The sequence below is a fragment of the Ostrea edulis genome, chromosome 1 (genome assembly GCF_947568905.1).
Source record: "Ostrea edulis chromosome 1, xbOstEdul1.1, whole genome shotgun sequence".
Classification (NCBI taxonomy): Eukaryota; Metazoa; Mollusca; class Bivalvia; order Ostreida; family Ostreidae; genus Ostrea; species Ostrea edulis.
The window spans coordinates 16,582,542-16,599,266 of record NC_079164.1 but is presented as its reverse complement, the minus strand read 5'-3'; the positions used below and the strand labels follow the sequence as shown (position 1 = coordinate 16,599,266).

The following is a 16,725-nucleotide window of genomic DNA, read 5'->3' as shown; positions in this document are numbered from 1 at the left end:
TTGATTAAATATTAGGGCAATATCTGTATCCGTAATGAAAAAAAGCCTGGAAAACCGTTTGACCTATTTTTTTCCAAAAAGTAGGTCATGGATGGACAAATCCCGCTGAAATGCAAACTGAACTTGTATTCCTCTGAGAGGAAGCTTTTGATTAAATATCAGGGCAATACCTGTATCCGTAATGAAAAAAAAAGCCCGGAAAACTGTTTGACCTATTTTTTACAAAAAGTAGGTCAAGGATGGACAAATCCAGCTGAAATGCAAACTGAACTTGCATTCCTCTGAGAGGAAGCCTTTGACAAAATATCGGGGCAATATCAATATCCGTAATGAAAAAAAGCCCGGAAAACTGTTTGACCTATTTGTTCCAAAAAGTAGGTCAAGGATGGACCAGTCCAGCTGAAATACAAACTGAGCTTGTATTCCTCTGAGAGGAAGTCTTTGACTAATTATCAGGGCAATATCTGTATCCGTAATGAAAAAAGCCCGGAAAACTATTTGACCTATTTGTTCCAAAAAGTAGGTCAAGGATGGACCAATCCAACTGAAATGGAAACTGAACTTGTGTTCCTCCAAGAGGAAGCCCATGACTAAATATCAGGGCAATATCTGTATCCGTAATGAAAAAAGTCCGGAAAACTGTTTGAACTATCTTTAGCTCAAAAGTAGGTCAAGGATGGACCAATCCAGCTGAAATGCAAACTGAAATTGTATTCCTTCGAGTGGAAACCTATGACTAAATAGCAGGACAATATCTGTCTCCATTATCAAAAACAGCCCGGAAAACTATTTGACCTACTTTTGGCCATAATGTAGGTCACGGACGGACAGACCAATCCTGCTGAATGCAAACTGAATTCGTATTCCTCTGAAAGGAAGCTTATATGTAAATTTCAGGGCAATATCTGTATCTGTAACGAAAAAAAGTCCGGAAAACTGTTTGACCTACTTATAGCCCTAATGTAGGTCAAGGATGGACCAATCCAGCTGAAATGCAAACTCACTCTTACAATTCTTGAGGGGGATATTATGACCAAATTTCAAAGTTGTACATGCATCGGTTACGGAAAAAGGTCCGGAAAACATGACCTGGGACGGACGGACGACCAGCCGGACAGCGCCATAACATAATGACGGGCGTATAAAAATGTGAGTAAAATACGAGATCGAGAAATTGCTAAACTAAATATGCACTTTAACCGTTCCATTGGACCTCGTGCAGCGACGATTGCTAGTACTCTGTTGAAAATTGACATTTCGATTTTTAAAAATTCAGCCTCATGATGGTTTTGTGGCATTCGAACTTTTTTGGACAATCGAGTACAAGTGGTAGCCTCTCTGCATTTGAAAGAAATCGTACCTGGATATGCGTTCAGTATGGGGGGGGGGTTTATTTCGTGGGAACGAATTAGGAAAAAAATATATCTTCCACTTTACTTAAACCAGCCACCGTAGGTCAGTCCCAAGCTACATTGTACATGTATAATCATGCACATTTTTACTTACTTGATTCCAGAAAAGAGAAAATGAGACATAAACAAGTAAGTACCAACATGGCGACAGATTAATATTCAGTGATAAGAGGTGGAATTTCCATTAAAGTCGTAGTGCCTACAGTTATATCAGCTGTGGCGCTCACGTGAACTGAGGAAACGAGAAAGAAAATCAAAGTACTGAAAGTACTGGTGGAATCGCTACGCTTGACTTGTAACGATGCTGTATGGATATACAAGTTATGATAGTACTATTAACATATCAAAACAAAATGTTCAATAATTTGCTGCAATTGCTAAGTAAAGGAAAGAATAGATATTTAAAGTTTGGAACTCTTCCAACCAGTTATAAATGCACGCTTTACTAGTATTGCGGGTATAATGTGTCTTTATACATGCATTAATGAATATCAATACACATTAATGAATATCAATGAAAATATGATTATGTTATTCAATTATTTTACACAATGTATTAAAATTTCCTGTGCTACAACACTAATAATATATAGTGCATACATTCAGCAATTAGCGCATTATATATTTATAATTTGAAACTTTTCAAGCAAAAAGCCTTGTGAGCATCAACTACCACTGTATTAAACAAATAGATTACAATTAAACACATACGGTGAAAAAAATACACCAACCAGTAAGTCTACATTTTAATGAGGAATATCTAGCACGTATATAAGATAATACTGAATCACAGTCATTCTCCACATCGTGCTTCAATCTGTTTCAGTAAAGAATGGAGGTATGGGTAGTTAAACCTTGAACTGTCCTCGTTTCAAAGGACAGCCGACATGTTTCAAAAGGACACTGCCATCAAGGGGGGAAATTATCTTTTCTGCCTTCATAAAATTTCGCGATCAAACAATGCTGATACTAATCTAGTCAAAATGGATGAATATAAATGACAAATGCAGCGAAGTCATATGATTTCTTAAAAGACAAACTTGAAACATTGTGTTGTGTTCTACATGATTATATATTTTTAAAGAAAGTTTTCCCGATTTAATATCTAATATTCTAATTTTTTAAAAAGAAATTTGACGCAGTGACCTGTCGGTATTCATTTGAACAAAATTTCCAAATTACTCGCAGCACTCAATTACTTGTACAATGTATTAACAAATGTCAGTAGTCCCTTAATGGATCGGATCATTTTTTTTTCCCGTTTCTAACTTTTGTTCTTGTCTTTTTCAAAGAGGGTGGGTGGGGTGAAAAACTCGATATGTACATTGATGTAGCTGCTCGCTAATGCCTCTAGATTGCAAAACTATTGTAAACCGTTAATTAAATCCTTCAAAAGGCAACCAATGATATTTTTAACACTAGATTAACGGGGTCTTTTAAAAATGATATAAGCAGTTAAGATTTTTTTAATGGGCAAATCCACGAATTTCATCAAAATCAAAATTTCAGGAATTTCTTTACAAGCGGTAAAAACATTTCTTTTTAAAATAGTCTGCATCATAAATTGATTAAGTTTATGCCTTGTTCACACGGATGCGAATTAAATTCTCTTCGTGTGAACAAGGCATTCGGTAAATGTTTGTATAAAAGTTAGAAAGTGTTTTTAATTACAAGAATATTACAAGAATATTGTAATTGCGGCACTATGACAACATACCTATCGGCAAAAATGGAAAGAATAATATAAGTTATCAAATGACGATCACATTTTCACAAGGAGAGAGAGAGAGAGAGAGAGACTTAATTATGAACAGCAAAAACAACAGAAAAAGAGGTTGCAATTGTAACTTTATCTTTTCAATGTTGTTTTCAGGGGGATGAAAACCTCTTAATTATTAGATAGTGTTCATTTAAATTTGGTGGACATTTGGAGATGTATTCAAATAAGATAGCTACGTTGACTTGATTGAAAAATAGACCCGAATTCACGCGATTATAGGGCATCAAATTTGAACATATTTTGAGTTTACTACGTGGGTTGGACTGGGCTTATAACTTTAAAGTATCGATTTAATTTCATAAAAACTGCTGTATATTACCATATACCATTGTTGACCAATACCCATAATTCAAACTGTACTTCATTTAGTTTTTTTTTTTTTATTTTTTTGGTTGTTGTTGAGAAAATTGATTATTACACAATAAGGTTGTGCCCGGCGGTGCAACTTGCGAAGTCAAAATTTTCTCGCGGCGTTTTACGTGCCAGTTTATCGTCACCTGAAAAAATACCTACTCGTTTTCCCTAATGGTATTCTGTGAAACTTTCCAAATCTAAGGTCTGTAACTATGAAAGTGCCAGAGTCGGAGGATAAAGATTATTTACTGTGCTAATGTTATTTGTTATGGCCAATGTCTTCACTAGTTTTACTTAGACATGTGTCTCCCTCCACTTTTCTAAAGGATGCTGAACAACACTACTTCATAAATCATGTTCTGACTTTCAGCGACCAACTCTCATTATAATACCAAAATACTAAAACCCAATATTTGAAAATTTTCCTCTATTCAAAGGTTTGAACCAGCTGTTAATTATTTCTTTAAAATTATACAATTTCAGCAGTTTTGAATGCAGTCCATAGAAATGCCAATACTCACATCTTCTCTGATGTGTAAAATCCTTCCTGAAAGACTTTTCCACATTAAACTCCATGTTGTTTATATAGAGGACAACACTTTTTGACATGGAATTAATGACTGCATCATCTTTAGCCGTCCAAATACAATTTTCCTGCCCCTTCACTTTCTGTGGACAATGTATCACTCTCATTCCATTGTTTGGAGACCTGATTATTAAAAAAACCAACATGTTTTCCACATAAAAATGTCCTGCATGTATTTCTTTGTTAAGCCATATATATATCTTAGAATAAAATAAGTCTCTGGTATAGGCAACATTTTGAAAAAAAAACATTCAGAGGAAGATTTCACATTTATCCCAAAGCGCTTTCGCTCTACGGCTCTTTGAATAGTGGGATTTAAAAAATTAAATTAGATTTTATATAGTGGTGTAGTATGAAATTTTATGAAATATATAAAATTTATATTATATATAATTATTATTATTACAATTATATATAATTATGAAAATATATAAAGTAATTTCATAAAATATATAAAATTTATAGTTTATAATATAATAAAATGCATGAGGGCACGGACTGCAACGCTTTACACCAGCGTACTGAAGCGTGTTAGCGTTTTATGAAAAGTAGGCTGGTGTGAAGCAATTGCTGTTCATATACCCTCATGTATTTTCAAAAAAGATGAATCATTTTTTAATACAAGTATTTATATTTTGATTTCATTTCTGTCGGAATGTTACCAACCGCTAAAGTTGTGTACTATATTTTTCAAGAGTCATATGCACATTGTTCACATTCATGAGGAAACGGCTATCATTTCAAAGATAAAAAGATAGCAAAGGCAAAAACATTGTAAATGTACATATAAAATAAATGACATCATTATCACGGGGTAGTTTAGTTGGCTAAACAAAGAAATACATGGAAGTTTGAATGATTTGAACTAGGGTGATTGTTAAAGCTGAAAGAATGATCTGAATTAGGGTGATTTTTAGAGCTGAAATTTGAATGATTTGAGCTAGGGTGATTTTTTAGAGCTGAAATTTGAATGATTTGAGCTAGGGCGATTTTTTAGAGCTGGTTATATTTGGAAGCATCCTCTCTAGATGGAAAAATATGTTTCAAAATTTTCTTGAACTTACATTTATCATGTAACATATAAAGAGAAATAACTTGAAATTTTAAAAGAGATTAGACTTTTATTTGAGAAGAAATGTAAAAAATTAAATAAAAAGAAACTTAAATCTATGAACCTCCAAAAATGTTCGTTTGCAGTCAAATAACTTACACCACAATTCAAGGTTTGTGTTTTTTAAAGAAATTAAAGAACTATATGAAAAATTCCTGAGAAATTCATTATTTTTTAAACTTTGATTTTTGTATGACAAAATAATCTATATACATGACCATTTGAATGTAAAATATTGTTATTGGCCACAGAAATGAAGTAATATTTCATCTGTAGAACATCTGGAATAAAAAAAAAATCTCACATGACGATGGTGATATTGAGATGTGCTATGTGATTGTACAGTCCCAATTCCCAACTGCAATAGAACTCTTCTTTTGTTTCATCCAAACTACAGTTAAAGTTGGTTACATCCCTCACCGGCTCATCTGAAATACACGAAAACTTACGTAAGATGATACAGTTGTTGATCAGCGAGTACCTGGGCTACATGGATGGCAGCACAATTAATATGATGTGTTTTACCAAATAACTAGATATTAAAATAACGAGATCATTGTTTTATTGTGTCTGTGAAATTTTGGGTGTTTGATTTTGTGGTGCATGTGCTATAAGACACATTTAAATATGGAAATAAGCATGATAGGGTATAGGGGCGGATCCAGGAATTGCGATAGGGTAGCACAATTTTGTGAAGCAGGGGGTCTGGGGGCCCAGGGGGCGAAGCTCCCGAATTTTACAGATTTTATACGGCTTGAAATATGTCTCCTATGTAGTCATTTTTACTATTTTATGTAATTTTTAATAAGGTGAAATTAATAAAATAACGCAAATTTTAAGGGTTTTTAAAAAAAAAACCAAAAACCCGTAAGTTCTCCCAATAAAAGTAATTCAATAAATCAAAAGATTTTGTCATTTATTTCTCCGAAAGTGGAAGAAATTATAGAATCCTTTATCGTTTACGTTTTTCTAAATGAGAGACCACGATTTACCTGAAATTTGAACATTTTAGGGGGGTCCGCGCCGGCTTAAATCCGCCACTGGTGTATGTCAAATATGATATTTTTTGTAAGCTAAAACTATTTAAATGAAAAAAAAAATGTTTGATTAACACAGATTTTTAAAAGGATAGCCTTACCTTAATGAAAATTAAATTCAGTTATTCATAGAGAAATTGATTGACACATTTCTCCTAATTCTTGTCATAACATGAAGAACAAATTACAATCACGATATTTTCATTGTTCGTAATCAAATAGAATGATGCATGTACTTGTATCTGTAGCAACGAGATATTCATTTAAATTTTTTTTTAAAAATGTGTATATTTACTAGCTTACAGTATATTTTATTGTTTTCATTTTATATGAGTTGTGTACATACACGCATTACTAGTTATTAATATGATTTTAATTTGGTGCATATGTAAAATGCAATTTGTAAAGCGTAAACCATCTGACAATACTTCATGTTTATAAAATGAATAGAAATTACTTTTAATTCTTTATCATATTAATTGAATCTGATGTCAAATCAATATATTTATCTGATCGTTGCTATTCAATCCTGCTGTTGAAAATATTGTTACATAAAGCATCAGATTATGATTCTTTATTTCCGTGAGTCACAGGCTCATTGGATATATATACATAAATACAATCATACAAACAAAAATGGGATTGTGGAGAGGGGTGTTTTTATAATTTTAAAATAATGTGATCATAACAAAAAAGAGAAAAATTAGTTGAGACGAAGGAGCATACAGACTTTGCATTCCTTGAATTGGTGCACTAGTTAGTTTCCATTGCCTGCTAATGTAGTTGGGTTCCCTTTCAGTTTACATGCGCTCTCTGAATTCATTTCAGGTCAGCTTTGTGTTCACTATATAGCTAATGCAGATGGAACCCAGAAGTGGATAAAATTTTATTTTTGGTCAGTTTTTCTCAAAGCTTGGATCAAACCAGTACAGTGTGTATGCAATATCTATATACAGTTAAGTCTGTATAATATGGATATCGTGTGCTCTGAAATGTTGCATAAGCCAGACACATATATTTGACACTGTGTAATCCGAAGACTTCTTCATAATTACTAAACACGTTTGGATTAGATAAGTTTCACTATATACATGAACATCAAAGACTTACATTCAATGAGAAAATGACTTGTGGACACAATACTCTTTATATAGTCTGTCTCATCATTTCTCCTGCATATGTACGTTCCTTCTTCATTAATACTAGTTATGTTTTTTCTTAACAATAAGGTTCTTTCTCCACTAGCAGTCATTGTTTCTGCAGGTGCCCTCGAGCCGTTTGCCACAATCCAGAACAGATGAGAGGCATTCAATCCAGAATCCTCAAAAACTGTGCAGTTTAACTCCAAAGTACCGTTCACTGTAGCGTGTGGGTTCATAGGAGTTATTTCTGTGGAAAAAAAAATCTCTTTTTAATAAATGGGCACGCAACATCAGTTCATGGTTATACAAATCTAGGATTATTTTTATCGAGTTGAGCCACAGCCCACCCACTTGAATATCTGGATAACTCACCCTGATAAAATTATGTTTATCAAGGGCCCTAGACCTTCAGAGGGACTGCAAGATATGCTGAAATTATCAAGATATCTTTACCTGTTCTAGTATCTAAAGTTTATCTAATATCAAGCCAGAGAAATCAACTAGATATCAATGTGATAGCAAGCATGTAACCCCACTGATATTTAAATTCTAAATTCTAAATTCATTAGCTGCTTGGACAGTCGTAAAAAGTTCGACAAACTCTCAAATCACTGAAATTTGCTCAGTTCAAGGTCCATCAAATCTCTTTCAAAAATACTTAGTAGGTCAACAAAGCCAAAATTCAAACATGATCTGTAACACATTGATATATAAGTTCATGTATAAACTGCTGCAAGGATAGCTAAAAGAGTCCAGGAAAAACTGTCAATGTACGCACGGATGGGCTGATCACTACAGGGCTCTCGTCTGTAGGTGGGGCCCTAATTACCCTAAACAACATGTTTTTGTTTTATAGTACAAGTTCAAGTTCTTTATTATCCTTTGATATCCAAACGGCTCATCAGAAACAGAATAACATAAATATGGTATATACAGACATCACACAAGTAAACCACACCAGATTATACACAAATTCTTTCTCATGGTCTTTGTTTACTGTCATGCCAGTCAACATATTGGTGGCGAATCTACATGTTCTGTGAGAAGACATACAGGTTCATAATATCTACTACTGTCTGAGTAAATTCTTATGACATTTGATCAAGATAATTAACATGTTCTCCTATCCACAAGGGCTAAGCCCGTTTTCTGTGATACCATAAATAAATATATATCTATATGATATCACAAAGTTTGGACCCCAAACGGACTTAGCCCCTGTGTTCCTATCTATAAATCTATCAAAAATAAAATAAAATAACATTCTCTTATCTCATCTGAATATCTAAATCAAATAATCCCATTGTCTTCTAATATATAAGAAATAAAAAAATTAAATAATAATCATGTTCTCTCATTTCATTTGTTAAGTTTAAAAATTAATTTAAAAATCCATTAAATTATCTTATCTCATCTTTTCAATTTAAAAATCAAATAATCACATTACCTTCTAATCTTTAAAATTCAAAAATTAAATGATAATCATGTTCTCTCGTCTCATCTTTTAATAAATAAAATAAATCTATCATCTTTAGATATAAAAAATGGAATAATAATAACATTCTCTTTATCTCAAATTTTTAAAATCAAATAATGATAACATATCAAATGATAATATTCTCCTCTCAGCTCATTTTTAACCTTACAAAATTACATTATCAACAAAATGGTCATGTACGGAAGCCGATAGATGCCAGGGTATAGATTCAACATTACTTTAATTAACTGGCGGCTGCCACTTTATTTATATGGCGACCGCCAGTTATTCAACTGCCTCTCTCTCTCTCTCTCTCTCTCTCTCTCTCTCTCTCTCTCAAAATGAAAGGGGTATTATACAATTAAGAGCATTATTGTTTGTTAATTTACAAATATATTTATAAATGTTCACGATATCAAATGTCGACAGATTCGCGCACGAGAAAATTTTAATATGTAATATATACCAACGCACCAGGACCGTAGAACCAGGGACCGGTGTCCATTTTTTGACAACGTTTATTTTCCGTTATTTTTTACATGCAAACTAAGATATTGTCACATGCAAAATAAAATATATTGGCACATTGGCCCCTACCCTACTCTTTTGGTTGTTACTAATGAATGGTAAAATGTAATAATGAATGAACTGATGAATAGAAGGACGAACGGATCCCCCTCCCTCCAATTAAGGAATATAAAGTTTGTGCAAAAGAGAAATTTTTAGGCTGCTTTTCTGCTTGTTAACAATTTAGAAGACAATATCTCCGACTATCCCAACACTTTGAAAAACGACGCTACGTACTATTCTAAATCGTTTGAAAACAATCACTCGGCAGTACGGAGTAGTTCTTTTTTGAAATTGGTAGCTGCATTGTATAAATTCAATGGCGGTCGCCACTTAACTTATATGGCGGCTGCCAGTCAAATTATGTGGCGGTCGACAGATAAATTAACTGGCGACCGCCACATACATTAACTGGCTGTCGCTAGTTAAATAAATAATTCTATACCCTGGTACCTATAGATTACAAGAGCAACAACTCCCATCTCATTCAATCTTGCACAAATGTGTATCTCTGATTAGTATCCAGCCTCGTTATGAGGCTCCTACTAAGACTAGAGCCATACATGGGTAAATTTATCAATTTATGTAACTATACAAAATTATTATTTATACATCTGTCTGACAAACTGCAGTCTCGAATATTTGAAATAGCATTCTTAAATCTGAAAATTTTCTGACCAGACGCTGGTCGTATTAAATATATATAATCAAGGTGATAGAAGTGTTCAAATTAATCATGGTCATTGCTATATTTATGCAATAATTTAACAATTGTTTAATAATGGAGTAAAAGATCATTTAAAGTCACAAACCTCCTACTGGTTCTTTGTAAAAAATAAAGCCATTAGCATTGATCCAAGGACCCCAGATCAGAAAGCAGCCAAGCACAAGGGCAGGCATCGTCATGATCTATATCCTAGGCTGTTGCAACTTCACTTCACTTCCACTTGTAAGTACTAATTTCACTTGCATTGTTGATTGGACCTGAAAATAAAGAAGGAAATAAACTTCCTAACAATTACGGATGTACATGTATAGATACCATTCCGAGAAATTGTCATTTTCTGGTATCATTGCACAGCTGGGGTCAATCAGTCATAAGATTATAGGTAGTGTGTCTAGGGCAGCTATATCGAATAATGCAAAGCATGACAATGATAAAAGTGTATAAGCGGAAGTGAATATACAGATAGTAAAGTAAAGAGTAGAATGTTTTACAATGTATCATCCAGTTCCTTGAAATGAAGGAAATAAATTTTTTTTTTCCTTTTAAAAGTACTTTTTTGGTTTAAAACTTAAAAATAAAAGAGATTGACAACGGAAAAAACCTTCTGAACTCTAAATATTCTAAGACATACATGCATTGAAATAAGAATATTTTTGTTTAAAAAATGATTGAAGCCAAAAACCTAATTTAGTCATAAATATTAAAAGCAGTTCTTAAATTCATAAAGAACCACATGTAGGCCACCTTCGCAAGCCAAGTGTCCGATTCGCTTACTAGATGCATGTAGGCCCATCCTCTTCCGTAGTGGATTCTATTATAGCATTTCATTACAGGTTAATATGACTTGATACTTATAAATGTAGTGTTTCAAATGGAATCAATATACATATACAGTATTGTCTAAACTTATCAGCCTTGTCCCAACCTTACATAGAAGGAGATTAGCTGTGAAAGTGGTGGCAACATTTTTTCTCTCGAAATCTCTCAATGGCATTAGGAACATATATTAATGACTAATAAAAACATTTATTTTGTACCCCCAAAAAGGAGAAACCCAATAAAACTATGTTAGATAAGTGCTTTTAGTATAAAGAAATATTAAAGGAAGAATTATTATCTTGCAAGACAATAGTTATCTAATCGCCAAAATCACACATTCATGAGCATGCTTTGAGGTTAAAAAGTATTTGAAATAATTATATACTGGTGTTATTATTGATATCTATGATATAGGGCAGTTTTCCTTGAATTCAGTTTTTGGTGACAGAATGACAGCTAATGCCTCTTTAAAGGATTCAGGCTATAATACCATAAACAAGAAAAGCTTATCAAAGTAATTACACCCTTATGTGACGTCATAAAATTTTCCAAAATCAATCACTCATTTAGATTTAAAATTACATGATAGGAAGATAAATTTTGATGGAGTTTTTTACGAATTCCAAAATATCTTTTTAAACATGAAATATTTCAAGAGTCTCGGTCATCATGGTTACACATGAATAATCCATGATATGTTTCAAAATATTGAATATGAGGGCAATATATTCTAAACCCTGTTTCGTTTATCAAGTCCATTACATGTATTGATTTATTTCTAACAGACATTTTGTATATTTTTGTAAAGAAAGTTTCATGAAATTGTTATGAATACTATTATATCGTTATTTTTACATTCACTGAATCTTTTATTTTATATTTCTATTGAAATTGACATTGCTTCCATCTGGGACAATGAATACATGTTTATTACAAACTAGTTCGACCCAGTTTTTTAGTACCACCAGTCTGTAATTTTGCGCCATCAAGGTCAAAGGGTGCATTGGCTGTTCCGTTTAGCGTAACGAATGGGTCAACCATATGATATTTTAGTATTTAAATCTAGTTTATATTTTAAAAGAATGCATAAAAATATGAATATAAACAATACAATGTGTCTCAACAAATAAAGCATTTTATTGTTTAAATGACCAGTTTTTGTGAAATTTTGATAATGCTGTTTAAAGAAAATTGCAATTTTCTGACGTTGATATATAATTGTCTTTATGTAGGTCTCGCACCTTCAGAAGTGTGATAACCTATATATTTTATTTGATAAGTTTTTAGTTTTAACTTAAATAAATGGAAAGAAATACACGTTCTATACTTTTATCAGATAATAAAGAGTATGGAGCAACCTTAAGAAATACTTTACAACAGGCAACTAAAGAATTATACCTAATGTTGCCTATATATGTGAACATGACAATTATGTATAGGTAATTAGATAAAATAATGTTCCAGTAACTGCTTAGTAGATTGATACACTACATTCAGTACAGGATGGATCAATCTAATTAAAATTAGAACTTCCATCCGCTCCCCAGTTTTCGATACTTCCACGCGACGTATCGAAAACTGGGGAACGGATGGAAGTTCTAATTTTAATTAGATTGAGGATGGATCAAATACCAAAAAATTGTAACATTTGCGACTTCCAACTGTGTCATATTTTGGATGGTATTGAGTTCACCCATTTCTATATTTAAAGAAATTCCTCGTTGTTACAAAGTATTTCTGTAAAACTTTAATCAGGATATCCAAATTGAAGTTAGGGACATAGTTTGTTGGTACTAAACTTGATTAATGTCTTTTCATCTTGAAGTGCATCTTTCCTGTCGTTCATGCAAGTTCTGCTCTAACAAGAACACGGTGTCACAGAATATATATATATATATATATATATATATATATATATATATATATTTACAAAGCACTAAAATGACCAACGACACGAACAACGAGATTGTCAAATTTTCGGGACGACCCGTCCCTTCTTCAGGACAAACGAAAAGAATTACATAATGTGGTCAATATCAACAGAGCATAATAACAAAAACTACATATAAATACATCTAGCACTACAACTACACTAATCTACAAACGTATTTACAACGCAGACTACATGTTTTTGGTCTTTAGGCTTGCCAATCAATGTTAAAAGTGGAGCGAATTAGGACATGCCTTATTCGTCCAAAGAGCTGATCCAAAATGTCCAAAAAGAAAAACAACACGTTTCTGGATACCACAGCCACATTTAGAAACGGGGAAGTTGAGTTTAATCTCCACACCAAACCCACTGACTCTCATTTATACCTTATGCCATCTAGTTGTCATCCACCCCACACTTTCAAAGGTGTACCAAAGGGTTTGGCTACGCGAATCCGCCGCATCTGCTCCACTCCTACTATTTTCCAAGAACAAGGAACAATCCTCAAAACTCATCTCACTAACAGAGGATATGATCCTTGCAAGGTACAATCCGCGGTTGATGAGATGTCACTACAGGACCGACAGTCCCTCCTCCAGTATAAAGAAAAACCTCAGATGGACAGGGTTCCATTGGTCACTACGTATCATCCCGCCCTCAAGAACATCAACGGTATTCTGAATAAACACCTGTCCATTCTGCATGCCAACAAACGAATGGCTGGTGTTTTTAAGGAACCACCGATGGCATCCTTCAGACGTCCCAGAAACCTGAAGGACATGATAGTAAGGACCAAACTGGATAACCCTTTACCCAATGGAGGTTTCAAAATATGCTCAGACCTCAGATGTCAATTATGCAAATATAGCTCAGACACTGAGGGTTTTAGCAGTCCTGTCACGGGTCGCAGTTATAAAATATTGGGAAACTTTTCCTGCAAAACCAATAACTGCATCTATCTCATCAGTTGCGATGTCTGCCAGAAGCAGTACATAGGAGAAACAACAGACCTTCGCAGACGGGTCAACAACCACCCGTCCTCCATCAGAACCAAAACAGATTTGCCAGTAGCAACACATTTCAATGGCAATAACCACCGATGGGAGGACATGACAGTAGTGGTTATTGATCATGACCCTAGTTGGGCAGATACCGAAAGAAAGCAGAAGGAAAAATTCTGGATGCACAGGTTGAAGTCATTTGAACCGCATGGTATCAACAAACCTACTGACTTCACCAGGATGAATACGGGCTAAACCCTTACTAGATTTTAAGCTTCATCTAGACCTACTCGTCTGATCATGTCCCTAACAGTGGTACTATGACCATTTTTGAACACATTTTTTTTTTCTTTTCAATTCTGTTTACAATCAGCCCATCTTTTTTAAAAAAATTTTTAACTTCATAACCGATTGCTTACATGTAAAACCCATTTATCAGTTTTCGTGATTCTATGTTTTTTTTTACACATCTACCCTAGACATGATCAGTGCGGGAATGTCTGATGTTGATTCAATTTCCTGGGCTGCCTATTCTTTGTTTTTGTTTGGAGTTGGTCCATTTTGTTAACTTATTCAAACTTGTTGTTTACATTATCTTTCTCTCAAACTTTGTTCATTTCTTACGTCGTTTACATAGCTTATTTTCATTTATTTATTATTTATTTATTTTTTTGTATTTGTTACTTATTATTATCTTTTATAAATTATGCATGGTTAAAATAGAATCTCTCTGGGTACGAGTTAGCTTTACTATTTGTCAACGTAATTCGGTTAACTCGTTCCACTTGAGATTAATTAAGTTTATTGTTTTTTGGATCAGCTCTTTGGACGAATAAGGCATGTCCTAATTCGCTCCACTTTTAACATTGATTGGCAAGCCTAAAGACCAAAAACATGTAGTCTGCGTTGTAAATACGTTTGTAGATTAGTGTAGTTGTAGTGCTAGATGTATTTATATGTAGTTTTTGTTATTATGCTCTGTTGATATTGACCACATTATGTAATTCTTTTCGTTTGTCCTGAAGAAGGGACGGGTCGTCCCGAAAATTTGACAATCTCGTTGTTCGTGTCGTTGGTCATTTTAGTGCTTTGTATAATTTTTTGTATTTGACCTTGTATCCATGTTGTGGATCCGACACTTTGAGGTATCGGGTGTTGTTGGAACTTTAGTGCTTTTATATATATATATATATATATATAAATTTTTTTTTTTTTTACTTGAAAAATTTTAAATAGAAAATTTTTCCAAACGAAAAAAATTATACAATATTCTTTACTCATAATATATATATATATATATATATATATATATATATATATATATATATATGTACATGTATATACTGTAAATCCTATAACGTCGATGACGTCTTTCCGAAAAAGCTACCCTCGGAAGACAGCGTCAGAGTTAACAATGCAATATTGTAACGTTATTTTCTCAATATCAGCCACAAGTAAATGGTACATGTTATATTTGAATGAAACGAGAAAATTGTCACCTTTCTGCTTGCAAAAAATGGTCGGCTTTTTGAAGCGCGACCAATTTTGGCCAATAACGTCCCTTGTTCTTTGAGTGTGAAAAAATGTTTTGTTTGCATTTTCGACGTTATAGGATTTACAGTCCCCTGATTCTTCTAAAAGTTACAATTTTAACTTTTTATATATAAAAAAAATACTCATTGAGATCTAAGACAATTAAAAACTGGTATGCTATGGAAAATACATTATGCATTTACATGTAACTTTATCGTGTTCATAGACATTATGTGGAAGAATCTTGATGTTAATTAGAGTAAGAAAAATAATGCGTGTATTTGCCAAAACTTGTTGAGTAGAACCCAATCATATTTTCGAAGGCGCTGTAATTAAGTATGGTATGAAAGTTGAAAAAACGAAGAAGAAAAAAATCTCGGCGGTATATAGCCAATAACGTCCCTTGTTCTTTAACCGAGTGGAAAGAGCATCGCGTTCAAAATCACACGACCTCTCACCTCTGTTCGGCGCGAGTTCGATTCCCGCTCGCGCCGGTAAGTGAGAAAGTTTCCCAGTTTACTTTCGGAAGGTCGGTGGTCTCTTCCCAGGTACATTGCATCTGGATTCTCTCTTCCACCAATAAAAAAAACTGGGCGCCACCAGATAACTGAAAAATTGTTGAGTGTGGCGGAAAACAGCCAAACAATCGATCAATCTTATTACAAGGATAACTGATAGCATGGCAACAAGTGGTGTTCTTTTAAAATTCTATTTAACTTTATCGGTATATCATGATTACCATACTACATTTTTTTTAAAAAGAGCTAGGGCAATAATTTAATCACCTAATTATAACTATCATAATTCCATACCCTGTGACACACAATTTTAGTATACCGCTAGGGATGAATCTACACCGGTCTGATAAAAGGTCAATCTATTAATGTCCTCTTATTCTTCAATATTTCAGATTCCAAAGTGCTCCACAGAGATAGCTTTCCAGCTAGACTGACAACATGCATTGTGGATCTACGACTGCAATGTATGGTTGCCCGAATATCACACATCGTAGAATATAAACAAGAGCAACCCCCCCCCCCCCCCATGAGTGTGCATAAACTTTCTCTAAGAAGTCCCATAGTGACCTTGACCTTTGGATCCAAAAATCGATAGATTTCATTCTAGCTTTCTTGATAACAAAAATATATGTAAAGTATCAACTCAATCGATCCAAAAAAAAAAGTGACATGTAGAGTCTACAAGCTTTATCAAGTCCCTTCAAGTGACCTTTGACCCTAAAATCAATAGA

The 16,725-nt window shown here is 33.6% G+C and overlaps 1 protein-coding gene across 2 annotated transcripts in view; it reads right to left on the bottom strand.

The window, feature by feature from the left end:
* Positions 1-16,725, bottom strand: part of LOC125662131 (uncharacterized) — a 31,390-nt gene that overhangs the window by 5,586 nt on the left and 9,079 nt on the right. The window contains exons 2-5 of one of the 2 annotated variants that reach the window (XM_056152915.1): positions 10,279-10,450; positions 7,391-7,669; positions 5,548-5,671; positions 4,068-4,255 (exon numbers count right to left, since the gene is read on the bottom strand). In XM_056152915.1, the coding sequence (XP_056008890.1) occupies positions 4,068-4,255; positions 5,548-5,671; positions 7,391-7,669; positions 10,279-10,372 (685 nt within the window). In that variant the 5' untranslated portion in view covers positions 10,373-10,450. Of the gene's footprint in view, positions 1-4,067; positions 4,256-5,547; positions 5,672-7,390; positions 7,670-10,278; positions 10,646-16,725 lie in introns of those variants that run through there. The other variant, XM_048894312.2, reaches the window with a different exon arrangement.